Consider the following 27,739-nt stretch of genomic DNA (forward strand, 5'->3'; position numbering starts at 1 on the left):
AAGGTACAAGACCCTTTCCTATTGAATGCTTTGTGTTCACAAGAAATGGTTACGAATGTAATTCAAACTCCTCTACTGGAGGAAGTCATGGAGGACGAGTTTGGAAATTCGATTTTAAAGGTTTGTACACTGTTAAATTTGCCTACAATCTTTATATGGAGCACTTTGTGAATAACGAGCAGTTCACTATACAAGGAAACTTGGAATCAATATGGAGTCTAAAGGTTCCTCACAAAGTTAAAAACACTTACATTATTCATCAAGAAGTGCGTCTGGATATGCTTACCCAAACAGACCCTAAATGATACTGAAATGTCCGAAAAGAACAAATTGTAACATATCTTCGAGGATTAAAAATAAAAATCCTAAGTTTTATTATATGAATGAAGAATATTACAAATGGATCGTACAATACACAGCTTCAGAAATTTACAGACTCAACTGGGCCACAGGAGAAACAAACGCACGGATAGAAACTCTTGTTAAATCAAGTGGGCCAAATTCGGACCAAAACAACAATCAAGAGGGCGCAAAAAATAAATACGGCCTAATTGGTCAACTTTTGGAGCCTAAAAAAAATATGGTCTATATCCTACGGGAAATAAATAATTTTACCAATCCTTAAAATCCTGGCAGAACAGTAAGGTCTGCTATTCCTTTAGGGAGTTCAGCAATTCCTTTTAGCAGAGCTAACCTGTTTACTCTGATCTTGTCATCGTCCTATTTTACACCAGAAAGAAAATTAGAGTAGTTCCAGTTAAAAACATTCCAATTATGGTTATCCAACTCAAACTGCAGATAATAGCATAAGACAAACTTTACAGCAAAAAGCACTACTAAACGATAAGTATAATAATAAGAGTAAAAACATAATTTTATAACCAAGAACAAAAATTCCTTATAAGACTAAATTTTGGAAGAAAAGCTCTGCAATATAAAGTCCTTTAGAGGACCAGTAATTCCAAGTCAATTTTATTCGTGGACTTATTTTATTTATCTATATATATCAGGCTTGTAATAGTCTTCTTCGATCAATTCCATGAAACACTACTACAAAAGTGCTTGTATTCAGAGTCAGCACAAATCTATTAACACCCAATATCTAATTATATAAGAGCAGTAAGATTAACAACATACCACCATTACAAAGACATTATTGAAGAAATCCTCAAGCGGCTGTATTAACTGACATGAAATTTCTACAAAATCATCGATGCCAAGACCTGTACAAAGAAAATTAAATATGATAATATAAATAAGGAAACTGGAAAAGGAAATTCAATGTTGTGTAAAAGGAAATTAATGATATTAACTAAAGTACTAAGTTAAAAAAAAAATACCAGGATTGACACTCTTTTTGACTGACAAAAATGTGCTCCATAAAACTCTCTCTTCATTTGTCACAAAAGCAGTCTCGTCCACCTAATCATGTAAGTTTAAGCATTAAGAGAACTGTAAAAAATAATAGACCTAGAAGGGAAAAGAAGTCATTCGTATATATAAACAATAATTAGATCAAATATAAAAATTCAAACAAATTAGTTGCTATGTTCTCATCATTGTCATTCAAACTACAAATTTCATCTCCAAAATACAGAGTAACAATCTTATACTTCCAGGATTAAGTTTAGGTCATCTTCCTCCGGCTTATCTTTCAGTTGAGTTATACTAGTATACTCCAGATTAAACCCTAACTAGGAGAAAATGCCAAATAAAATGGGAAAATAAAGAAAATCAAATGCACAAATTTATTATTCATTTTAGATATATTAATGAAATCCACAAGATAGACTAAAACACTGGTAGCATTACCACCCAAATTATTGCTGTGATTTATTTTATGCTATAATGAGTAAAGGCAACCAGTCTTAAATTTATTCATAAATGCTATGGCTTTTATGTTATGCATAACTCCTAGAATTGGTTAGTTTAAGATCTGACTGTAATTTTCCTCTATATACTTACAATAATTAAAATAAGAAAAAAATACCTCCATATGAAGTTCATCTTCTTTCCCACGGACAATTCTTGTTGGCCGGGAGTATGCTTCAACTACTTTAGGGAAAAGGTTCCCTTTAGATAATTCTTCCATCTGAATCAACCATTGTAAACAATCAGGAATATATAAAAACTTTTAAAAAGTAATAAAAATTGAAGAAGTTGATTTCCTTCATAGAGGAGTGTTATTTTTCAGTTTAGGCCAACAGCTGTACACCTAACTTACAGTTACAGGTTAGTTACCTACTTAGTTAAGCTATATTGGAAAGCTCCCTAAAGTAGCAAATGTTAACTTCAGCTGCTACATACAATATTGGATCATATTCATACTCGGACATTGTTTCTGAATAAATATTCTTTAGCGTAAATACGTCTCAGGGCATGAGTGTTGGCATGCCTTCATGTTCTCTCATTCGTGCTATATACACACACACACACACAAAGAGAGAGGGAGAGAAATTCTGTAAATGAGGTTTCCCATAATTAGGGAAAGAATATTATAAGATCTACAAGATATTCAGCCTATATCTCATAAAATCTCAAAATGTAGCAGAGAGATAGCATATTTTATTACTAAGTAACTACAAATGCATATTTCCATTTATCATAGAACCTCCATGAGGCAGTTAATCACGAAAAACAATTGGCAGTATACATCAATGATCAATGTCAAAGGAATATGGAGTAAAGTGAAAGAGGGATACTTACTTTATACGCTGATTTAGCTGCAAGACAGGGAAAATTTGCTCTTTCTACAAGGATCGATCGAACAAATTCTGCATTCACCCCCTTGTCAACCTGTTAAGAAATATAGCAGCATGGTGAAACTCACCTGATCACTCTTAGGATCAAAGTATAATATCATGTCATAAAAAACATTACAAAGCATTATTAAAATAGGATCAGAGCATAATAGTATATGCACAAATACAGCAAGATGTTTAGGGCACATGTTCTATAGGAAAATATATCATTGTTAAAATAGTTGGTGAGCAAAACATCAGGTATCCAATTATAATAGTGATACAGTTAGGATCCAACTGCAAGGCATGGATGGAACTTGAGTCCTGCATAGAAAGTAATGGATTCTGGTGCACTGGCTAGATTTTGTGGTATGATTCTCCCAAAGTTCTTATTAATTAGTATCTGAGCTATTCACCATCTCTCTCATCTACAAACAAGCAACACAGATGTGGAGTATGGCTGGATGTTAGGATCCAATTGCGAGAAATGGGACTTCAGTCCTACATTAGAAATATGGGATTTTGGGGTGGGGTTTATAAGGCATTGAACTCGTCAACTACAATGACTAGCTTTTGTAGTGTGGTTCTCCCAAAGTTCTTATCAAGATGCATAAAAAAAGACAAATGAAAGAATATCTTAGTGATCACTCATTAAATTTCTGATCTGCAACAAAGATCCACTTCAAAATTGCCTATAATGGGTGCAAATGCCAATGATATATCTCTCCCTAACTCATACAATAGTCTAACCCCATATGCTCCAACAATTTGATAATTGTTAGAAATATCTGGTAATTAGTATATATGCGTAAAGTCCATGGTGTTCAAAATGAGAAGCAATTCAGGAGGTAAGTATGGCTTAGATTTTAGATTAAAAAAAAAGAGAGATTGTTTTCCTAAAAATAATCAAAATCGAACATTCTATCAAACCATTTATCCCCCCCTTCCCAACCATACCCTGTTTTGCTAACAAAGAACAATGTGTTAAACAGTTGAATTATATCTCAACTTTTTTATTTTTAAAATTTAATTTGGCTTAAAGTTGTCTTTAAAGAAACAAAGAAATATCTTTCAATTAAAAAGATGACAATATGAAAAGTATAATCGTCATCAAGAAAAGAACTAACTATTATGATCATAATACATACCAGAAATTGCTCTAATCTTCGTGTAACAAATTGATGCACCTAAAGAGGAAACTGAGATCATCAGATTTGAATCACAAGAAGCAAATGGAAATTTAAATTTATGAAAGACATTCATCTTACATCATCTATTACATGAGGATCTACTTTAATGGACTGGACATCTGCAGCAAGTTCTAGGGCCTTCTTAAAATCTAGATTTTTATTCTTTTCCACCAATAGTTGCACCTGGAGTATATAGTGCATCTCTTTGAGTACAAGCAATTGTCTTTCTAGAATTTAAACTTACGGAAAAAATTATAAAAGGAAATAGAAAAGAACATGAATGAAAATTAGACGGATGAAAAGTATGTCATCCTTACAAGACCATATGAAATTCTTCGAAGACCAAACGGGTCATTTGTGGAGCTAGGTTGACAACCAGCAGTAAATAAACCTAGCAGGCTATCTAATCTGCAGACAACTATCATATCTCGTTAGATGCGGAGCTATGTTGTCAAAATCAGTTGGGACAACATATTCTAGTATAACAATTTGCAGTATAAACTCATTTCATAGTGAAACAAAAGACAGCTCCATGATAGAAATAAGGAATTAAAGGAAAGGGGACTCCTGGAGGGATGCAATAGCATAGCTGATTCTTTTGGCAATAATGTCAAGACCAGGAAGAAGGAAAGTACTACGGTCAAAGCTGTTAGGATACATTAGAATAAATTAATTCTAGAATCTTTAGAATAGATAAGATTTTTACTGGTCTTATCCTTATATTTTCTATTTTATTTTTGAATTTGAATGCTAATCTGATTTGTTAGTAAATAGCTAACCAACTCTGCCTATAAACCTCAATCACTAAATCTGAATGATCGCTAAAATAAACAGGAAAAGATTATATTCGGAAATCAGTTTCACCTATCAGCAATTGCCAAAACTATGCCAGCATCACTTTTGGGAAGTATGTCCCCAGAAAATCTAGGAAGTGTGATCTCCAGCAAGGCCTCTGCAATCTGCAAAGAGTGACAAGGAAAAGAAAAATTATGTACAGATATTAAGTAGCTAGTAACCGAATAGGATGCAATGAAGTATTAAAGATTGCAAGGGCAAAACATGATTTTTTAGATTACCAAATAATAGCCAACCAAAAATTAAACAACCTGCTCTGAGTATCCATCTCTAAGGGCATAATGACGCCCCATAATTCCTGAAAGTGATGTAAATTCAGTGACAACTGCAGTGGCAAGATCAGACATAGCAAGTGAGGAAGCATCCCGGATAATTTGTTGCACATCTTCATTGATATCTAGGAGGCAACTTAGTTTAGTAACCATGTTTTCAACACGAGTCATCTTATCCAGCATGGTTCCAAGCTTCTCCTGTTTCATTCCACGTTATCAAAACAAACAAGATACCAGAGGTTAAGCACTGTATTTTCAACAACTTTCACATAGTATCATTATTAATTATCTAAGTTATCCATTATTTTCTTCTCAATATCGACAATGAACTTGTAAGAAATTATATGACCTGATTTAGAAGAAAATAAAAATAGTAATGGAAAATAAAATAAAAAATAGTAAATGATATATAGCTATTTGTTCAACTTTCCAATTAAGAGAGAAGAATCTTTAATATATTCTGGTTAGTAGGAGCTTTACATACAAGCACTTAGCTAAAAGTTTAATTTGCTACTTACATGAAAGAGAATGTTTTTCAGTTGCTTTCGGAATTCTGAAAACCTTTTACGAGTGTCCATCTCATAAAAGAACTTAGCATCTTCATAGCGAGCCCTGCAATTATAGTCAAAATGTTAATCTAATGTGGCTTCCCCGTAAAGTACGAACATAAGATGTGCACATTACATCGTGCAAATATGTTAATTTATTCTTAAGAATTGAATGAACAATAGCACTCTCCTTCTCTCCCTTTGTTGTAAAAGATCACTGGATCCAATGAGCACGACAGTTGAGGTTATATCCTATTATCTCTAATATTCATTTTGTCATATGTTGACTAAAAGTTGTTGAACGAGAGAGAATGAGTGAGATAGAGAGCGAGAGTGATAGAGAGAGAGAGTGAATGGACTACTGTTACGACCAGAGGGAGAGGTAGACATAGAGAAGAGGTGAGAAAGAGAGTGGATCCCAGACAGAGCTACGTCAAAACTAGGCTTGGACAACATCATTGGTACGACCATGCAAATTGGAGGGAGAGAGATGATATCACAACTTTCTATTTCACGAGGTTCCCCGAAGATACAACGGAGAAGGATCTTTGGGCTCAATTCAAAAAATGGGGGGATGTGAGGGAGATCTTCATCTCCAAACATAGGAACAAAGGTGGCAGGAGGTACGGCTTCGTGAGGTTCAAAGGGGTGTCTGACAAGCGCAGATTAGAAAGACAGCTAGACAACATCATTGTTGGAGGACTCAAGTTGTACGTGAATGTTCCAAAATATGGGAGAGGAAAGGAGAGGTATGAAGAGTCCAGAGTCAAACCCAGGACACAGGTGGATGACGACAACAAATAAGTGGCAGCAGCTCGAAAAATGGCACCACATTGAAGGGCAATTTCAATGCCATACGCAAAGGTGGTGGCCACTAGCACAATGAACTTAGGACAATGGAGGCACCCACAGACTAGAACTTTCAGACCTGATGGATGATACTCATCGGTCCAGCTTGAGATCCCGGCAGGGGAGAAGAAATGGTACACTGATGTATGGGTGGGCTGCGTGAAGAAATCGGGAATATCCGAAAGAGTCGAGGACGAACCCCCTTGGGAGGTGGGAACAAACGTGGTGCCAAAATACCTAGGGGATGATATGATACTCCTCCTAGGTCTCTCGGATACCAAAGCGGAAAAGCTCATCATCGAAGAAACCAGACATGGCTCATCCCCGTTTCATTCGTCGGAGAAATGGAATCCAACGATGAGATCGGGACACAGATTGCTCTGGGCTCAGTGTTGGGGCATCCCATCAGAAGCGTGGGATATTGGGCAAATTCATAAAATTGTGGCAGCAATAGGGGACTTGGTAGAGGTGGATGACAACGTTGAAAAGTTGCGAATGCTAGATAGGGCCAGGGTTCTTATCAGAATCCCATGGAGACCTATTTTCCAACATATGGTCGAAGTTCACATCAGCGGGGAGGTCCACAAAGTGCACATCATTGAAGAAAACTGGAGCGAAGCCGGAAGAAAGCGCATTTACCATTGTCGGAGCGCCATCGGTCGTCGGAAGAGATCGATTCTGACGACAACGATAACGGCACCCCGAAGTCGAAGATGAGCAGAGAACCTAGATTCCATTACTCGCCCAGAAGCTTTGCTGGTGAACGTATCGGCTAGATCGAGTCCCAGCAGCGCGCGACATTATCCAACGGTCCTCGAGACACTGAGGACCCAACGGGTAACGACTGCGTTAGCTGGGCACACTGCCCCAAATACGAAACATGCGCACCTGATATGGAAACTGGAAAAGTAACAGACCCTGTATCGCGGCCCGTGCTAGACCCAGAGGCACTTTTCGGTGAAGACGAAATCCTTAAAGCACAAAAACAGAAAAAACAGGGGAGTAGAGGCACGACTCCCATGGTACGTGGGTGCTTTGAAAGGGAAGGTGCTGACCCTGCCCACGGTCAAAATGGAGCTGACCACGAGTGCCTCAACGGGTCACAAATGCCAATTAATAAAGAGGCACGTGATATGGCAATGGTTGTTAATGGGCCCACAATTAATTTGGGCCTTACTAACCACACTACCGCTATTTTTTCACAAAATAACTGCAACAGCCCACAATATCACAAATTGGATAATGGAAGCACGTGGAAGGTGTATTCGAGAAACAGGGGGTGTAGAAAGCAGCAGGTCCATATAATAAGTGGAAATGAAAAATTAACAGAAGCAGTTAAAACTTTAAATAATCAGCAGCAGGCCTTCGTGGACATGGATACAACAATTACAGGCTTCGAAGGACGCAATACTCCCATGGACACATCACCCTTGCAACATGGAGTACAAAATAAAAATGTGGAGACATCACCAAACACTGATGGAGTCAGCATAGACCAGCAAAAGGAGGCAACATCTCAATAGGAGTTGGCAAAAGAAATGGGGGTGACATGTGACACAAATCAAGCTATAATCATTGATAGAATCAAAGCAATGGAGAACAGAGACAAGAAGGAGGCAGAGACACTGGGAAATAGGAATATTCTCTCATGAATATCGTATCCTACAATGTAAGAGGGCTAGGGAGGGGGGTGAAGTGGACAACAATCAGGAGGTTGGTCAAGAAACACCAAGAAGATATGCTATGCATTCAGGAGACTAAAAAGGAGCAAATAGACAAGACCATGTGTCAGGCTCTGTGGGGAGATCCAAAAGTTAGTTAGGAACTACAACCTGCAACAAATACAGCTGGAGGATTACTGTGCCTATGGAATGAACAAGCTTTCAAAGTGGAACGGAGGGTAAATGGATGGGGTTTCATTCTATTGGAAGGAATGTGGAGTCATGAGACTCAGAAAGTTTTTATAGTTAATATATATGCTCCATGTGATGTCTAGAGTAAGTGTGCTCTATGGGACTCTGTTAGGCAGCTGAAAAATCTAAGTCCTAATGGCCTTTGGTGTTTACTAGGAGATTTCAACAGCATCAGACATCCATCTGAAAGAGTGGATGTGTATCAGAGGGGGGAGGATGTCAACACTATTAGTGAGTTCAACGACTGGATAGCCGACATAGAAGTAGAAGAGATACCAAGTGTGGGGAGAAAATTCACATGATTTAGACCAAATAGGGCTGCTAAGAGCAAATTAAACAGATTTTTTATTTCTCACGAGTGGCTCACTAAATGGCCCGGATGCACCCAATTCATCTTGGATAGAAACTTGTCAAATTATTGTCCCATCCTACTTAGATCCAAAAATATTGATTGGGGGTCAAAACCTTTCAGGGTTCTTGACTGTTGGTTGAAAGACAAGTTATTTGAGAGTATAGTTAAGGAGTGCTGGACAAACACACAACCAAGGGGCTGGGGGGGGCTTTGCATTCAAAGAAAAAATCAAAAAATTTAAGGAGAGAATGAAGTTATGGAACATGGAGCAATTTGGTGATACACTCAAGAAGGTACAAGGGATTGAGGCCGATCTAAACAAGTTGGAAGACGCAAGCACTAATAGACAGTTGTCCTCCCAAGAACTGGTGATCCTCAAAAAGCTACAGGAAGAGTTGTGGTCAGCTGCCCAAGCCCATGAGTTCTTATTGAGATAGAAGGCGAGAGCAAGATGGATTAGAGAAGGGGATTACAATTCGCGCTATTTCCACTTGTTGATGAACTCTAACCACAAAAATAATGCAGTCAAAGGAGTATTTATTGAGGGTTCATGGGTAGAAGAACCGATAAGAGTGAAAGAGGAAGTCCGTAGGTTCTTCTTGAATAGATTCAGTGAACCTGAGCAGGGTAGACTAGATCTTAATGGAATCAGATTTCATGGCATTGGACAACAACAAAACGATATGCTGGTGGGGAGTTTTCATGAGGATGAAATAAGGGCGGCTGTATGGGATTGTGGAAGTGAGAAAAGCCTAGGATCGGAGGGATTAAATTTCAAGTTCATTAAACAATTTTGGAAGTTACTCAAACCATATATCATCCGGTTCCTTGATGAATTTCATGCCAACGGGATTTCCCCAAAGGGCTGCAATGCATCCTTTATCGCCCTAATTCCCAAGGTGAAAGATCCACAAAACCTTAATGAATACAGACCTATTTCACTAATAGACTGTGTGTATAAGATTGTGGCCAAGCTTCTAACAAGTAGATTGAAGAAGGTAATGCCAGACATAATAGATGAAAGACAGTCTGCAGTCATAGGTGGAAGACACTTGTTGCATAGTGTATTGATAGCCAATGAAGTGGTGGAGGAAGCAAAGAGGTGCCAAAAGTCATGTTTGGTGTTTAAAGTAGACTATGAAAGAGCATACAACTCCGTCTCGTGGGATTTCCTATCATACATGATGCGAAGATTGGGCTTCTGTCCCAAGTGGATTCATTGGATCGAGGGTTACCTTAGCTCAGCCTCGGTTTCTATATTGGTAAATGGTAGCCCCACAAACGAATTCATTCCACAAAGAGGCCTTAGACAAGGTGATCCCCTAGCGCCTCTATTGTTCAATATTATTGCGGAAGGCCTAACCGGTTTGATGAGAGAAGCATTGGATAAGAAGCTGTTTAGCAGTTTCCTAGTGAGGAAAAACAATAAGGCAGTCAACATCTTACAATACACTGATGACACCATATTTTTTGGTGAAGCTACAATGCAGAATGTTAAGACAATCAAAACCATTTTGAGGAGTTTTGAACTTGCATCAGGCTTAAAGATCAATTTGGGGCAATTGGGAAATCGGATCAATGGAGGTAGGAGGCTGCTGATTATGTCAATTGTAGCATGTTGTCCATGCCATTCATGTATCTGGGCATCCCCATTGGGGCAAACCCAAGACGTAGCAAGTTATGGGATCCTACGATTAGAAAATGCGAGAGAAAATTAGCCAGATGAAAACAAAGATACATATCCTTTGGAGGGAGAGTGATACTTATTCATGCAGTCCTAACATCAATTCTCATTTACTTTTTCTCATTTTTCAGGGTACCCACCAAAATAGTTGATAAGCTGGTCAGCATCCAACGTAGATTTCTATGGGGCGGTGCATCAGAGCAAAGGAAGATCGCATGGGTCAAATGGAAAACAGTGTGTCTACCAAAAGACAAAGGGGGCCTAGGTATAAAAGACATCAAGACCTTCAACACAACATTGCTAGGGAAGTGGCGATGGGACCTTTTTCAACAGCAAGGAGAATCGTGGGCCAGGATACTAGACTCTAAATATGGTGGATGGAGGACTCTAGATGAAGGAAGAAGAGGCAGCAACGAATCCTCATGGTGGAAGGACCTGGTGATAATTCACCAACAGCAGTCGAATAGTGTACTTAAAAAGGAAACAACATGGAGGGTGGGACGTGGTGATAAAATTAGGTTCTGGGAGGACTGCTGGATAGGCACTGATATACCATTAATGACAAAATATCCTAGATTGTATCAAATTTCATGCCAAAAACAGCAACTCATTCAGCAGATGGGGAGCAACACATGTGCAGGCTGGGAATGGAACTATAATTAGAGGAGACCTTTATTCGATAATGAAGTTGCAATGGCTGATGACTTTTTAAGGGAGATAGCATAGACAGCAATCCACCCTCATAGAGCAGATACTTGGGTTTGGAAACCTGACCCAAGTAGACACTATTCAACAAAAAGCGCGTATGATCTGCTATGGGGAGAATCAATGGGGGAAAACCAGGATGGTGTTTTGAGGAGCTATGGAAACTTAGGATCCCACCGAAATCATCAGTGTTTGCATGGAGGCTAATCAGAGATAGATTACCAACAAAGTTAAACTTGAGAAGGAGACAAGTGGTGGTAAATGACATGTTGTGCCCATTCTACAACAATAATGAGGATGATGCAACCCATTTATTCTTCAATTGCAGTAAAATCCTATTTTTATGGTGGGAGTCATTGTCTTGGATTAACTTAGTGGGCGCATTCTCGCAAAATCCTAGGGATCATTTTCTGCAGCATGAAAATGGGAATGTTGGTGGAATAAAATCCACAAACATGGACCATCTGTTAGCAAAGAAATAGGATAGTTTTTCAAAATTAAACCTTCAATGGAAGCAAAGTGTTGGATGATGCAGTACTCCTAATTTGGACATGGCTCAAATCTATGGAGAAAGATTTTGCACTACACTTTAACCAATGGTCCACTAATCTAAGAGAAGGTTTGAGTATTTAGGAAGGGATTGTAGGTGCTGGACATTTGTAATATTTTATAGTGGACTAGCTCAGTTCCTTGTAACAACCAAAGGAACCAGCTGTCTACCTAATCCTCATCATGTACTTTTAGTACCACTGGTACTCCTCATATATATAAATATATCTATTTTTGCTGAGCAAAAAAAAAATCATTTTGTCATAAACAGACTATTCTAGAAGCTTAAGTTGTTAGGTGAAAACACATGAAAGGTTTTATGTGACATCTATGGTGTGCCCTATCACAGTATCACACAACCCTTTACCTTGTCCTGACATTTAACTTATTAAATTTGGTAGTAAGAATGGAGAGTGGTAAGGACTTAACTATAGATGACGATGGCCACATTGTTATAGAGCTCCAATATCATGCCATAAACAAGCTATCCTAAGAGCTTAAGCTGTTAGGAGAAGACAAATGGATGGTTTTATATTACATCAATAACACATTTCTAATAAACAAAGAAAAAAGCAATATTGGGTAACTTTTGGTAAAGGCTTTACTCCAATTCCCATTTTCCCCAGGTATCAATACCTTGTTTCAAATATTGTCGTTGCTTGTTCTCATTTCTCACAATAAATGTTTGGAGTTCACAAAAGACATAAAACTATTCAAAGGTCAGCTAATAGCCTAAGCTTTTGGGTTGGTTGGTTCTTAACACGGGATTAGAGCCTTTGTGACCAAAGTAGTCATGAGTTTAATTCTTGTTGCTCCCATTCTTTTAAATGAAGTTAATTTCAGCACAAACTAGAGTGGGATTGTGTATTTTCTCATCCTCAAGCCTAAAGAGCACTGTGTTAGAAAGGCAAACCATTAATGCATCTTCAATTATAGCTTAAACATCAAGGAGAGTTTGTCCTTACCAGAAGCCATCAAGTATAACCAACAACTAATAAATGTTTGACAACACATCAAGGACACCAATACCCAAGAAGAAACTGGGTATCATAGCAACTCTCTTTCAATAAACTATATATGACACGATAAGAAGTTGAGATACGAATACCTGAGCACAGCTTCATTTCCTTTCCTCACTGTAGTCTCATCAATTGCTCCATTTGCAACCTGAGAAAATTACATATCATTTAACAAATAAAATTTCAAAGCATGCAGTTATTCTAGAAGACCAATTAATGTAAAGAACTTACAGCAACAAAATAAGGCAATAATTGTCCATTAGCATCACATACAGCAAAATACTTTTGATGCTTTTGCATAACCTGCAGGTATGGTGCACAATGGTTAGCTTCTATTTTCAATATTCTTCTAAACCTGGAGGCATTTATATATGTTTGATTTCATAATGACACCCAATCGGTACAATCAACTTTTATGTTGGTTTCTTATGACTTTATATTATTTCGTTACTAAATATATATATAATATTGCAAAAATACATCTCTAATTATCATTATTTCAACCACTGTTAGACCAATAAATCAGGAATCAGTAACTTCACATGTTAAATGATTGGTCTAGATTTAAAAGCAATATTATTTTCAGTTCCTAAATAAGTCCCTAATAGGGATAGTTTGCTTACAATTAATCACATTTGCAAATCCAAAACCCCCCTAAAGTCAATTTTTTTGTCTGGATTACTATTAATAGGATTCACAATAATGACATGCTACAAAATTGAAAAAGCAAAATGCGAAGTGCTCACCATAGTCAAAAGATCTTTTGGAAGATCTAAGAAGGTTTCCTTAAACTTTCCAAGCACGGGAAAAGGTGCCTCAACAAGATTTACAACCTATAATTAAATATAAATAAAAGGAAATTCTTAGAAATGCATATATGCAACAATGTTGAACAAAAGGAACAAAGAACTCTTACCTCGTCAAGCAAACCTTTTGGAATAAGAATTTGGCCATTTACACTTTCTGCTAATGCATTAGATTGCTCAAAAATAATTTTCTTACGGTCCTGCCAAAAGTACCGACCTAATTTTAGATATATTTGTAATTATATGCATGTATGTCTGAATTTTAATATTAACAAATTATCCATTTGTACCTCAACTGAAACATTGATTCCCACATTTTTTATTGAAACTGAATAAGATTCTGCACTTTCCACCTGCAATTAACAATATAGCAGGGCCTTTTTTGGTTAAAGAAAAAATGCGGGCACGTTTTCCTTCTTAGAAAAGGAAAGGGGAAAGAAAACAATAGAGAACAACGAAAAAAGAAAGTATGACATCTGTTACATCCACCACACAAGCACACACACAGCCTGAAAATGACAACCTAGAGATACTACACATACACAGAATCGGACCAACAGACATATGGACAGAGATTTCTCAAAGATATATGTTGTTTCAACCATGTATCAAATTAAAAAACCATAAAATAAAAGTGAGAAGGCTTAAAAAAAACAAGCTCAATTTGCAGTGTCAAAATAAATTGCTTCAGGCATGCACCTGGATAACAGCTGAAGAAGTATTACGAAGACCAAAGGACAAGTTTCCACTGCATAATATACAAACATGGTAATTGTTATTCTCAACCATCAGATAATAAAAAGGAAACTGATAAACCAAAAAGAACTTAATATAATTGGGTGTCAGCTAGGCCTTGGAATAAGTGGCCAAGATATTATTTCCCTAGTCTTATTCTTTGATCTGTTTTTTACTTTTGGCTGTTTAGTAAGAAATCTCATGCCTCACTCCCTCATGATATTCCTGTTTCAGGTAAGCCTTTTGTAAAATAAAAATAATTGAAATATTGAGGGACAGGAGGGAGGATAAGTGAGAAAAAAATAATAAAGTAATAATTAAGTAGCTGTGTCAACAACAGAAATAAGAACAATATTGCAATTAATAGCCTCTGATCAGTATCATGGAGATACAGAACTGAAAAAAAAAATGAAAGAAAAGTATGATTCTCTCCCTATCTCCCCAAGTATCCAAGAGACCTGGACTCTACCTACCAATTTCTACTCCAAAATCCAAGATTGATCTCTATTACTTTTCTTCCTGTTGGAAAGCTGCCGTGGCCTCTTTGGGCGTTGCCTTAATTTCAGCCTTAAGGGTGGTGGTTTAGTCCTACATCAACTCGAGATAGAGCTTGGCCAATCCTAACCTCACAAGCCGGTTTTATGGACTTGAGTTGAGCCCTAAGCCCAAATTCTAAGACTTCCTATTACTTATATTCAATAATATATCTTTTCTAATTCACTAACTGTTCAATTATGTTATGAACTTTATGTAATAATTATCATAAAAATTATTTGAGAATGAGAGAGAGATAGAGAGAGAAACAGAGAGTGGGAGGGAGAGAGACACAGAGAGAGTGTCAGAGATAGGCCATGTCTCAACTACCCTGGGAAGGGGTATGTGCAACACGGTGCGACAGCCATTGTGACAAGTTGAGGGAAGGGAAGGAGCAAAAAACTGGAGGGATGCACCAAACATCCTCTCGCATATCTCAACATCATTATCTTATCCAGCAGCTAGGGGTTGCATCAGTAGGAATATGGGAATGGCAGCTAGAGTGGAAAAGGTTATTTAGGGAAGCGGAGATAGATATAGTTGCAAAATTTATGAAGGACATCGAGGGTATGATAGTGCAACCTAATCAGCACGATAGGTGGGGTTGGAGGGTGGATCCAAGCGGGGTATACATAATGGGAACCGCATACAAAGTGCTAACTAGGCAATTATTAGGGGAAAATAATGACGAAGTATTAAAGGAATTATGGAAGCTCAAAATTCCAAGTGTCACATTTTGTTTGGAGACTGATTCAGGAGAGGCTACCAACAAAGGTTAATTTCAGAAGAAGGAATGTGGATTTGAATGATGTCTCTTGCCCTTTCTGTAGACCTAAGGAGGAGGATGCATCCCATTTGTTCTTCAATTGTGATAAAATATTGCCTTTATGGTGGGAATCATTGTCATGGTTAAATATAGTTGATGTTTCCCCGGAATAGCCTACAAATCATTTCCTTTAACATTCTCACGGATATCTCAAGGGTATTAGATCTTAGCGATGGAAAACGTGGTGGATTTCCTTAACTTGGTGCATATGGTTTCATAGGAACAGGATTGTTTTCTCAAATGAAGGATTCAACGGTCAAAAGATGATGGATGACGCCATTTTCTTCTGCTGGATATGGCTCAAAAATATGGAAAAAGGATTTGATATTCCTTTTCATTCATGGTCTAGCAATATAAAGGTTGGTTTTTGTAAACAAGGGGGGATTGTTCTACAGGTTACTTTTTGTGTAGGGATGTTTACACTAATCCAGACCGATGGAGGCTTAATTCTTGCAATAAGCTTGTATTAGGATTCCATAGGTCTTGACATAGTCTGGAAACAGTGTATATATATCAGTACCACTTGTACTAATCTTATTATTATAATACATATTAATTTTGCTGACAAAAAAAAAAACTAACTGTTCCAACCAGTCAACTCAGACTAACCAGTAAGCACCTCTTTAATTGGGGACCTGCCAACAGTTTAGTTTATAAAATCTCTTCAAGAGACATGGAAAAAGTTATAAGTAAGCATACTACTCATGAAGTTCTGATGAAACGGTGTCTATGACACAAAAAGCACAAAGTCCAGTATGAACACATGGTTTAGGAGAGGGCAAAGTAGAGAAAATATACAAAAAGAATAAATTACCTCGTCACCCCAGCAAACATAAATGGGACTACTACATCTCCATGCAGGGCCAAAATCCAACGGATAGGCCTGCTAAACATAACCTATATATAAAAGTATGGAAACATGTTAATTTTGTGTAACAAGTCATTTCCTTTACTCCAAAGCAAAACCACATGATACCATATATGATTTTCAATTATTTATAACTCCATGCAATGCAACAGAGGATAGTTGTTTTTCCCAATGTTTCCCCTAGGAGTCAGAAAGCTGGATTTCTGAAAGAGTCTTCCAAATAAAATTGAGAAACAATGATTGTATTCAGTTGGATTTTGGCCCTCAATTGAGAGTATATCAAAAATTGAGAGTATTCAGTGCTTTTTAATAATTGAAGAAACTTGAAACTTGAAACTTATATAGGGGGCTTTGGATTACCTCGTTATAGTAATTGAGAGTATTCAGTGCTTTTAAACTAAATACCCTTAGGGCGTTCATTAGCAACACCCTATTATTAGTATACAATTAGCTGTACTACAAATGTCAATAGCATGTACAAATCACTATGTTAGAAATATAATATAAAAAACATTCCCGTCTTTACCTAACAACTTAAGCTTTTGGGAGTGTCACTTGAATATGATATCAAAGCCTCTATAATCATGTGATTTATAGTTTGTTGCCCCCATTCTTCTATGTATTAAAAGTCAAAATTCATTACCCGCCACCAGGTATGATGGGCAATGGGCATGCACAGTGTCCATGTTTCAAGCACAAGGGGCTCTTGCATGTGTGGGAGTTAGATACAAGAGTTATCCATGTCTCTTCATTCACCCAACAATTTAAGCTTTTGGGAGAGTTAGTTTATGACAAAATCTATCTATCTTCTGATGTTTTATAATCATGCTGATAATGAGTCATGTTGCCTACAGATACCCACTTAAAAATCCAACATACCTGAGAATTCCAACGCATTGTCTTTGGAAATGAAATTTTAGCAATAGTAGCAGGCAAATCTTCAGACAAAACCTAATAAGAGTAGAACAAATCAGCAGCAATAAAATGTGTAAGAACTAAGGGACAGAGAAATAAATCCTAAATGACAAGGTGTAAGATTCACATCTCAAAAATCTTGTATCATATCATGAAACCTTGGTCAGAACTCAGAACTTGTCCTTGTGTCTATCTCAAGTGAATTAGCATGGAATTTCCTTTTATTGTATATTAGACGAGAAACAATTGGAATGATTAACCATATTTATGAATGATATAATATAAAAATGTGTACAGAAATTAGGTATGTTTTGCTAACTATTAGATATCATTAATAGTGTACTGTCTTTTGATAATTGGGACTTTAATAAAAATCAGTCTTCCAAGTTTGATATAGGTAACTAACTGGACATAAGCACAACTCGTTGGTCAAAACAGCTGGCGTTCTCCCCACTCCATTGTGTTTGTACTTCTCCAAAAGGCTGTCTTTAAGACTATTAAGTTCATAAAGAACTTTTTAGTGAAATCAAAAACTACAATATTACACTCTTATCTTAAGCCTCATTTCATATGATGAATAACTCACTTGATACTAGAACATTTATAAATCATATTATTAGAATATGTATTACTATATTGGCTTATTTATTTGGTCTAGGAATAAAAGATTTAAACATGTACCTTTTAAGAAAAAGACACCCACATTGCAATATTATACTTGTTTTAACAAAACATATAAACAAGCATAAAAAGGAAAGACGAGGAAATAAAGAATAAAAACCTCCAAAGCATGTCTTGAAGACTCCTTTATACGTGCATAAACATATTCCGTTTTCCCTGCAACAACAGGAAACTGCATTGAAGTACCTACTAAAGGACTTATGGTACAAAGGCATGTTTGAAAGAAAACTGATGAGTTACACATTAAATTGCAGTGCTTGAAAATCAAGTTGAAAGTTCAAATAGCAAAAATTTCCTTTCTATAAAGCAGCAGCTGAAAAATGTCAAGTGAATCTTTCTGTATAAAGATTTAATGAGAAGGACAAGGAGAAACAGAAATGCACCCACTCAACAAGTGTTCCGCTTCTGGATACTCACCATCAACCTTTCTGTATACCAGATCAAGTGGAACAGAGTATCTACGAGAAAAACCCTCAATGGCCTGACACAAAATAAAAAAATTTAGGCAGCATTTCTTGAACCTCAACATAAGATAAAAGAAAAGCTTCAAGCATAGTAAAACCTTTGTTGGATTTCCCTCATGATCAAATGCTTTTGAAACAGGAGGACCTCTAACTTCAACCTCCTTTTCTGCCTGTTTGGTGCAAAGATTTTCAACAGCAACCTATGAAATTCTCAACACGGAAAAGATATGATTACTGCCATTTCATATATGAACAATTCTAAAAATTGAATATCTTACAATGTATGTATTGCGATAACAACAAATAAATTTCAACTGTTGAATTTATGATTGTATCCATTAATCCAGCATAGGTACTACTGCCAATGCTTCATATAACATTTCTTTTACAGAAAACATAGACTATAAATGAGATAAAACTAACAGAGATAGGAACAAACAGAGGAGTTAAGGATAATGCAAAGCATCAAGAATTGCATATGAAAGATAAAGTTTATTCCCGCACCACTAATCTACGTGGGGTGCCAAAAGCTTGCACTTCACCATGGTTTAACATAGACTATAAATGAGATATAACTAACAGAGGAGATAAGGATAATGGAAAGCATCAAGAATTGCATATCAAAGATAAAGTTTATTCCCGCACCACTAATCTACGTGGGGTGCCAAAAGCTTGCACTTCACCATGGTTTAACCTTTGCCGTTCAAGCAGTTGCAGCAATAAATCTTTCAGCTATAATAACCAGCACAGTAGAATCAATATTGAACAATGAATGAGAATAATGATAGTAATTCACTAAAAATCATAATAGAAAATAACAATAAATATCTAGCAAATAGCTGAAAACAATTTATATCAGTTATACTTGCTTGCTTGCATCAACAACATCTTGAGGTGGCATCTCTTCAGTCCCAATTTCAAGAACAAATGCTCTTGAATGATCATGCACCTATAACCAGAGAAAAGCTGGATTTTACATAATATATAAATACATTTGTGGACAATAATCAATAAAGAAACTCGTACTCAAGCTAAATATTAACAAGATTTAGTTTCTCTATATATCATATCATTCTTACTGCCAATATTTTACATAAGAGAGGAATAGCTCATTGACTCTATTCATGTGTCTTCTCATTGGGATAAAGTATTTAGTCCTTTGATCCTTTTATGACGTTTATGCACAAATCCCTTCAATTCCTCATTCAGTCCTTGAAGACAGATAAATTCTTCTTGATAAACACTTGTGGAAATCCAAAGCCCCCTCCAAAGTCAAGTCTTTTATTTCAAAAAAGATTTTTTTTGTTTTGCTTCTAAATATTTGAACAACGATTCTGAATAGTTTTAATATTAATGACTCTTTCCCTCTCTAAACATTTGTAGGCTGCATAAGACTCTTTCCCGTGTGTAGTACACTCAGAATCTGTTCCTCAACAGTTCTCTCACATTGTTCTGCACCAGTTCATTTATGGAACTCATTATTTAGCATTTTTGGTGAACATTGGGTGTCCTTTGTGACTGGACCATTTATTCTGGATGATTACTTTCATGGTTTAAGTAGAAACAGAAAGCCTAAATCTGTGACAGTGAGCAATATATGCTTCAATTCAGTATTTTTGGCTGGAGGGGAACTTGTATTTTTTTAAGAGTTTTCTTTGGCACATCAATGGATTTGGGATTAGGCATTTGGCATTTATCTGCAGCAAGGTGACTTGACTGACCCACATATGCAAACTAACCTTCTCACATGCAGCCTCCAAAACTTCTTTTGGCAATACAAAATGATCAGGTTCAGAGATAAAACCAAGGGGAAAGTCAAGCATCTCTCTTGTCTTCAACCAAAGTTGTGCACACTGGCGAGCTAAACTGGAGAACCAAGATGAAGGAAAATATGAAATGCAGAGAATCAAGACAAAGAAGCGTAAGTGATAACAAAATATTGTAATAAACAGTATATATTGAAACCCTAAAACATACAAACATTTCCAAAGGAACACTAGACTCAAGTTAAGGTGTAACAGGAAGGGATACCCTAACTTGATGATTGTTATATTCCCTACTAAGTGTGTTTTAAACTAGTAAAGGATTAATTTTCAATTGTGACTATGACTTTATAAGACTATCAAAGTGATGCAAATACATAAAGTTCCTTCATTTATTCAAGTCACAAAGTCAGGCAACAAGCATTACCTACGCATGCGACCAAAATATCGAGCACGCTCTGTTACTCCAACAAAGCCTCTGGAGTCTAGGATATTAAAAGCATGAGATGTTTTCAGAAGCTGATCATACCTAGCATGTAGTAGTAAAACATACATCAGAAGCAGAGACAGAGAAGAAACAGAAATCATTTTGAATAGATAATAAGAGGAAAAAATCCAATAAATAGAATATTTAATTTAAATGTCATAAACATACGCAGGTATTGCAAGGCCAGAAGAAAGTAAGCTACGAGCTTCCTCCTCGAAAAAATCAAAATGTTTTTGAACGTGATCAACACTAGCATGCTCCAAGTAATATGCACTCATTTCCTTCCTGAAATAGGAAAAAAATATTATCACCATTAATCAACAACAAAGTCAATATTAATAAACCACAAATTAAGGACATTTGTATTCTTCCATTGTATATATAAGCAAAAATTTGTTGTTTTTCAGTAAAAAATAAAATAATTAAGACGAGGAATAAGAAACAGGAAGTGTAAGACAGTTCATTTGTTTTGTTCTGCTTTTCCAGTTATAATAATTAGTGGGGAACAACAAAATTGACATTAGATGCCCTAGGTCATTAATGCTGTTTTTCCCTTTTGGCCTCTAGTTATCACTTTTATTCTTCTCTTCTGCCATTTCCAAACTATAGGTCTCTTGAATTATGTTTTCAATTCTGTTTTACTTGCTTTCCAGTACTTTGGTTGTCTTGCAAGGATGTCTGTCCTTCACAGAACTCTCATTTCAAAACATGACCAATGTGTTCAGTTGTCTTTTTAACTTTCCTTGCAATCCCCTCTCAATCAAAGCCAAGATAATGGCCATCAAACCATAAGCATTTTTCCTTCATCAAAAAAGTTCTAGATGTGTTATGTTAGATTATATTAGATTTTCTGATGTATTAGTGACAGCTATAAAAGCTGTTTTTTGTTGTATCTACTCTGACAGAGTAGACTTTAGGTTTCCTCTTTTTAAAATCTTCTTTCTCTCTCTGTTATCAGTTTTATATATGTATATGAAGCTGCTGAGTGTAACTCAGACCCTTCAACAACGTAGTCCATCTTTCTTAACATGTCATAAAAGTAAATGTCAAATAGAATAAAACAAATAAAAAGGAAAGGTCTGCATTTTTTTATGATAACTCCAAAATATTTCACAACCAAAAAAATAAAATGAAGTGCAATTCAAAACCAGTAGTCAGAGTAATCAAGTACTCATTCTCCAAGAACAACTCTCCATATGTAATTCCATCAGAATATTTGATCTTCTTGAAGTGATCAACCCCCTGTCACCAAATTTATGAAACTTTAGAAATTATTTAATGGGTGACAGCGATTGATTGAAGAAAAAGAAAATTAGCCAATATACCTGCAGTAACATGAGGATACGCTCAAGGCCATAAGTAATTTCTACAGATACAGGTGATAACTGGAGACTTCCAGCCTGGAGGGAGAAAGAAAGGAGAACAATGAAGGTAAATGGAATATTTTATTTTATTTTTTCAATAAAAGAACAACATCCAAAGGTTGCATGATGAAAAATGACAATAACTAGAAAAATCTGTTTATTCCCCCTTTTTGGTAGACAGAGTCCCTGTGTCTGTTAAGCAGGATATGTCTTCTCTCCAATAAAGTTTCTTCTCCATTACAAAATAATGATAATAGTTCCCTCTGAGCAACAAAACATACCTGCTGAAAGTAGGTGAATTGTGTAATCTCCATCCCATCCATCCAGATTTCCCAGCCCAAACCCCAAGCACCAAGAACCTATATGCATTTTAATTTGCATATGGATGAGATTACAATCTTATAGGATTTAAAAGACAAAAAACAAAAAAAGCTTTAAATTGCATTTCAGTAAGCAGCATTAAAACTTTTATAAACCAAAACAACAAATATTACCGGACTCTCCCAGTTGTCTTCCACAAACCGTATATCATGTGCGGTAACATCAATACCTATCAAAGATATGCACTCCACAATTTCAGGTTCAGAGTTTTAAAATCCAAAAATAGATAAAATTAGAACTGCACAAAGTTCATACTGTTTTTCTCATTTTGAGTAGCTAATGAAACTAAACATCTTTCACCTTATTTGCTATGGTTAAAGGTATACCAGCAACTTGATTTCAAGGGGAGTAAGTGAGGCAGTGACACCTTTTCACCTTTCTTGTTTATACTGATGGTTGATGTTTTTGAGTCACTTGTTAATGAAAGGTTGTAAGCAAGATTTTAGTAGAGGTCAGTCATTAGCTAGATAGGAGAGACTGGATGTGTTAAATTCAAGAGTAAGTGCACTAAATTATGTATTTGTTAATGGAAAAAATCAGGGTTTAAGCCAAGAATTTCAGTACAAGACAGACAAAACAGGTTTTCCCCTTAATGAGGAGACTTCTCCTATATTCAGCAATTATTAAAACTACTCAATGAATAACCACCCCCAAACCCCATATACATAGAGCATCGCGTACTAATTGTCACATGGTCACACATACGTAATAATTCAGATCCATAAATGACTGCATAAAGACAGAAATAATACACATAAGTAATAATTCACATCCATAAGTACCCAAAGAGCTGCGCCTAAAAACAATTACTACACAAACACAAATAATTCAGGCCAGGTATGTCTAAACCTGCTTCTTATTTTATCTCACATAAACTTGCCACTAGTTTTAACGCTAATGGCGGGGTTCAGACCTCTTTAGTTCACGTGTCTAAGGTAATGATAACCAGACTGGTCCTCAAAAGAAAAGAAAAACAGAGAGGAGAGGCTTAACTTAAGTTTCTGATTTCCAAAGTTGAGCAGGGGATTAGTAATAGAACATACATTTACAGGTACAGATATATGTCAATATGTTAAAAAAAATATAACAATAACATGTAGATGTTAAGTATACAGGTAATGCTGGAAAACATTCAAATATATCTTTAACAGGATCCAGTTGCTTTATGACACATACATAATTCAATAAATGACAAGAAAGTTATACTTAATGAATTAAGATTTCTGTGAGATCTATGCTTGAGTAATATTCTAATAATTGCTAAAATATGTAAATGAATCGAGACTGAAATTCTTAACAGTCAATAAACATCAACAAATTCACCCTAACTCTCAAACCAATTATCCCTTCTAACCTAAGTCACAAACTCTTAAAACATAAATCCTAAAACCAAATAGAAGATCACCTTTAGTAATTAGCATGTACATTGAAGAGACCAAAGAGGCAAAGACAATACAAGCTTAAGAAATTGAAATAACTTGTAAAACATCAACCCAAAATCATAATAAATGATATGGAACAAATTGAAGCTTCTTAGTTTTCTTAACACAGTTTTCTTACTTCTTTTGTAAGATTCTTTTCCATTTTCATGCAATTTTTCTATTTGTATGCTTAAATGCTCGTAAATCAAAACAAAAATAGCAATTGAACAGAAGAATAAAATCTATTTCAGTTGAATCAGAGAATATCAGACTCAGTTAGTACCTAAAGCAGAGAGGCTGCGAATAAATAGATCCTGCGAATTTCCAGGATCAGGCTTCAATATCACCTGAGATCATAAAACAACCAAGAATTCAATGCTAAAAAACAAACACAAGTTATTCAAGAAAAAGCAATCTTATAACGTTAAATTCTGAATTTGATTATGTTAACAAACTTGACCTGAAATTGAGTGTGTCTTTGGAGCCTATTTGGGTTTTCTCCATATCGACTATCATCAGGGCGGATGCTAGGTTCCACATACCTAACATAAAAAAAATGCCATGAGTTTTGGATCCCAAACCCTCCTCACACTCTCCATTCATCATTAACAAGTAAAAATAACAAAAAATGAATAAATAAAAATATCAAGAACAAATAGCATCCACGCAACTCAAGTATGCTTACAACCAAAAGTTTTTCCTGAGAAAACAAATAGCCATCTCATCTTTTTAACAGCAATGGAACTCAGCAACCATTATCTCCACTGCTTCAGAGCGGACAAGCACCCTCTTAAGTTTTAATCTTTTTTTCATCGAGGTAAAGATAAATTCATTAAACCAAATTTTCAGTAAACTTCTTCAATTGAACGACATTCATATTTTCGAAAATCAATGCAATAACTTACATCTAAAACATACTTACGCGACATTCCATGGTTCAGGGCCAAGAACCCTTAAATATGTAAGAGGATTCATAGTCCCAGCTCCAACCTGCTCAATGTGGACACATTAAAAAAAATGTATCAGAGAAGATTCAATAACACAATTTAAGTTCAAAACTGAACCTTGTATCATGAAGTCAAACCTCCAGAAGCATGCAAGTAGTTTGTCTGTCCATTAAATCACAGACAAATTTTTATACTGTCAATCAATCGCAAATGCTCATGTAAGTCAAGTCAAGCCTGTTGAGTTATACACTAACTAGCTTAAAAGTCATAGCTAACATGATTTCTGATTAGTTAACCATGAAAAAAATCTTTATATTGATAGTGCATATCAATTAAACTCCTATAATTAATTGACAATAGTCTACGCATTGAATCACAGATTAGTTTTACCATAAAGTTGTTGACTTTTACGCTTACTAGCTTGAAATTCATACCGAACATGATTTCTTGTTCACTATAAAAGTTACTGTAAAACAGTCAAAGTATAGTGCATAGAAATTAATTCTAATAATTTATCAACAACAACAGCAATAAGTTTACAAGATAATTGAATTGAATGGATGATCGACAATGCAGCAAATTGATTAAATTACCTCTGTGTTGCTGCATTGCATTATGGAGCATCCAACGGAAGCCCAATATTCCTGCAATTACCAATACAAATAAAAAAAACATTTTTAAAAAAATTTTAAAATAAAGTGTTTTGGAGTGAGAGTAATGCAATTTGAGTGTTGCAAAGACCTGAAGGCGTTGAATTGCTTGCTGAAAAGTGAGAGTTGAGGAATTAATGGAACGAGTGTTGGAGTGGCTTGAAGAAGAAGAATAAGAAGAAGAGTGGCGTGAGAGTGAAGGTGAAGGAGAATGAGGAGAAGAGGGAGTGGTGGCGGCGGAGAGGGTGGTGGCGAAGTGGCGGTGGCGGTGGAGGAGGGAGTGTGAGGGGCGGAGGCGCGTGGCGGTGTGGGGTTTGAGAACGGAGATCACTAAGGGCAAGGCGAGGATTCCCATGATTCCGGCACGGTGGTTATTGGTTCTTCCACAAATGGGGGATAAGATAGGGTTTATAAAGTTTAGCCTTTTCATTTCATTCTCAGTTCAGTTTCTGCCAAAACACCAACTGGCTGTCGTTAGTTACTTACCACAGCAAAGGTCAAAAACAAAAGCTAAAAGCAGATTAGAAGAGGATGTGTCACGATAAATAAATATCTTTTAAAATAAAATAAGTAATTTGGATTATATTATTTGATTGCTTGAGCTTCTTGTATATGTTTTTTTTTTCGATTTATCATCTTTCATCTTTATTTTGAAATTGAGTTTTAATTTAAAAAACAATTATCAATAATTAAAAATATTTTTATATTATAATTTAAATTGTTTATTTTAATCCAATATCTATTTTTATATTTAAATGTTTGTGTATCATAAAAATTAATTAAAATATAATTTATATATTAAAACTTAATCATATTATTGTCAAAGTTCATATAATAAAATATATTTATTTAATAACCTGACTTTAGTTTCTTATTATTGTGAAAATTTAATTTTGGTTCGTATATTTTTTTCAACTTGTTAACTTGATGTCCAATATTTAATAAAATGCTAAGTTGACACGATCAATATTTTAATATGTTCAATAGTAAACATCAAGTTAAAGTTAATAGATAAAGTAAAATTTTACGATTAAAATAGTAAAGAATCTAGATTTGCACAAAAAATAAAGTGACTAGAATTAAATTTTAACAATAATAGGAAAATCAAAAGTATAATTGATTATATCTAAATAATTATGTAAAAAAAATAATGTATGTACATACACATGTGTATATGTGCACATGTGTGTTATATTTTCCAACAACATCAAACTTCTAGGTTCATCAACACAAGACAAATATACATGTCATATATGTTACATGACACTTGCCTATCTTGTACATGATTTGATGAATAATGAATAACACAGGTAAATTAATATAAAATTTTCTAAAATACCTAATATTAACCATCTTAATATATTTTATATCAAATTTAATGTATTTATCGAAATAAAGAAAAAAAAGGAAGAGATTAGAATAAAAAAAATGTTGTTTCATTTTCAAAATGATTATTTTGGTTAGTTATTATTTTTTGATATCATCGGAGAGATAAAAATATGAACATATTGTTGGGAATTTTCAATAAACCATATACAATACCAAATGAGCACCAAAACACATTACGTTAGATTATCAAGAGGTTTTAAGCAATACCTGGATCCATAGAGCTTGATTAACACGCAGCGGAATATGACAGTGGTCACGAACAATTGGTTTAATGACCTTCCTCAACCAAATCACCTTATTTTTTATGAGACCTTCGTTTTCTCTTCAGATGGGGAGAGGAGAAACTGTTTGTTGATTTGGTAGCCTTATGTTTTAAACCTATTAGGGTTCCCATTATCCCCTAATAGGTCAAACTGGTTTCCGCTCATTAAGCTCATATCAATTTTCCGGCAGTCTAATGGGCTCACTTAAATAGATCACTTTACATTGAACCCATTTAAATGTAAATAACTAATATAAATGTTATAATATAATATGTAGCCCATATTAATTAATTAGGAATTATAAAATTCCTAACAATCTCCCACTTGGGCTTCATATTAACCTTAGACATTTATATCACAAAATTCTTTAGGCGCGCAACCGTATGTTATTTACTTTTAGACTCCTTTTATACAATCTGGTCCATCTCATATAGCAACAGGAAACCACTGCAGTTTTCATCATAATTTAGCTTGACTAAGCCACAATGATCACCACTGTTACTCATACTCGATAACATTGATCAAATATGGATAAGCGGCATGGAAATTACATACAATGTGATCTTAA

At 35.5% G+C, this 27,739-nt stretch overlaps 1 protein-coding gene across 3 annotated transcripts; it reads right to left on the bottom strand.

Annotated features, from left to right (window-relative positions):
• Positions 1–350: 350 nt before the first annotated feature.
• LOC114406505 (glycine--tRNA ligase, chloroplastic/mitochondrial 2) lies at positions 351–26,013 on the bottom strand. Of its 3 annotated transcripts, XM_028369218.1 has the most exons (36): positions 25,611–26,011; positions 25,463–25,513; positions 24,845–24,912; positions 24,383–24,464; positions 24,206–24,269; positions 22,615–22,670; positions 22,402–22,479; positions 22,082–22,156; positions 21,928–21,998; positions 20,925–21,041; positions 20,697–20,798; positions 20,246–20,372; positions 19,372–19,455; positions 19,152–19,238; positions 18,605–18,706; positions 18,460–18,523; positions 18,143–18,198; positions 17,326–17,397; positions 16,393–16,475; positions 14,183–14,231; positions 13,774–13,836; positions 13,594–13,683; positions 13,424–13,510; positions 12,909–12,980; positions 12,767–12,825; positions 5,577–5,670; positions 5,038–5,256; positions 4,796–4,890; positions 4,249–4,339; positions 4,010–4,114; positions 3,890–3,928; positions 2,707–2,796; positions 1,991–2,092; positions 1,341–1,422; positions 1,138–1,223; positions 351–720 (listed from the first exon to the last, which is right to left on the bottom strand). In XM_028369218.1, the coding sequence occupies exons 1-36, from the start codon at positions 25,947–25,949 to the stop codon at positions 622–624; spliced, it is 3,300 nt and encodes a 1,099-aa protein (XP_028225019.1). In that variant the 5' UTR covers positions 25,950–26,011; the 3' UTR covers positions 351–621. The 3 variants fall into 3 exon arrangements, with proteins under 3 accessions (XP_028225019.1, XP_028225021.1, XP_028225020.1); XM_028369220.1 differs by lacking the exons at positions 25,463–25,513; positions 25,611–26,011 and having other exon boundaries at positions 24,828–24,912; XM_028369219.1 differs by lacking the exons at positions 351–720; positions 1,138–1,223; positions 1,341–1,422; positions 1,991–2,092; positions 2,707–2,796 and adding an exon at positions 2,816–3,169 and having other exon boundaries at positions 25,611–26,013.
• Positions 26,014–27,739: the final 1,726 nt, after the last annotated feature.

The sequence above is a fragment of the Glycine soja genome, chromosome 3 (genome assembly GCF_004193775.1).
Source record: "Glycine soja cultivar W05 chromosome 3, ASM419377v2, whole genome shotgun sequence".
NCBI classification, from domain to species: domain Eukaryota; kingdom Viridiplantae; phylum Streptophyta; class Magnoliopsida; order Fabales; family Fabaceae; genus Glycine; species Glycine soja.

Coding starts and splice junctions, on each gene's coding strand:
- LOC114406505 (XM_028369218.1), bottom strand. CDS start 25,949: ATGAAAAGGCTAAACTTTATAAACCCTATCTTATCCCCCATTTGTGGA. Junction 18,707..19,151: donor GCACCCCACGTAGATTAGTG/GTGCGGGAATAA, acceptor AGAATTTCATAG/GTTGCTGTTGAAAATCTTTG. Junction 5,257..5,576: donor TGAAAAACATTCTCTTTCAT/GTAAGTAGCAAA, acceptor GGAATGAAACAG/GAGAAGCTTGGAACCATGCT.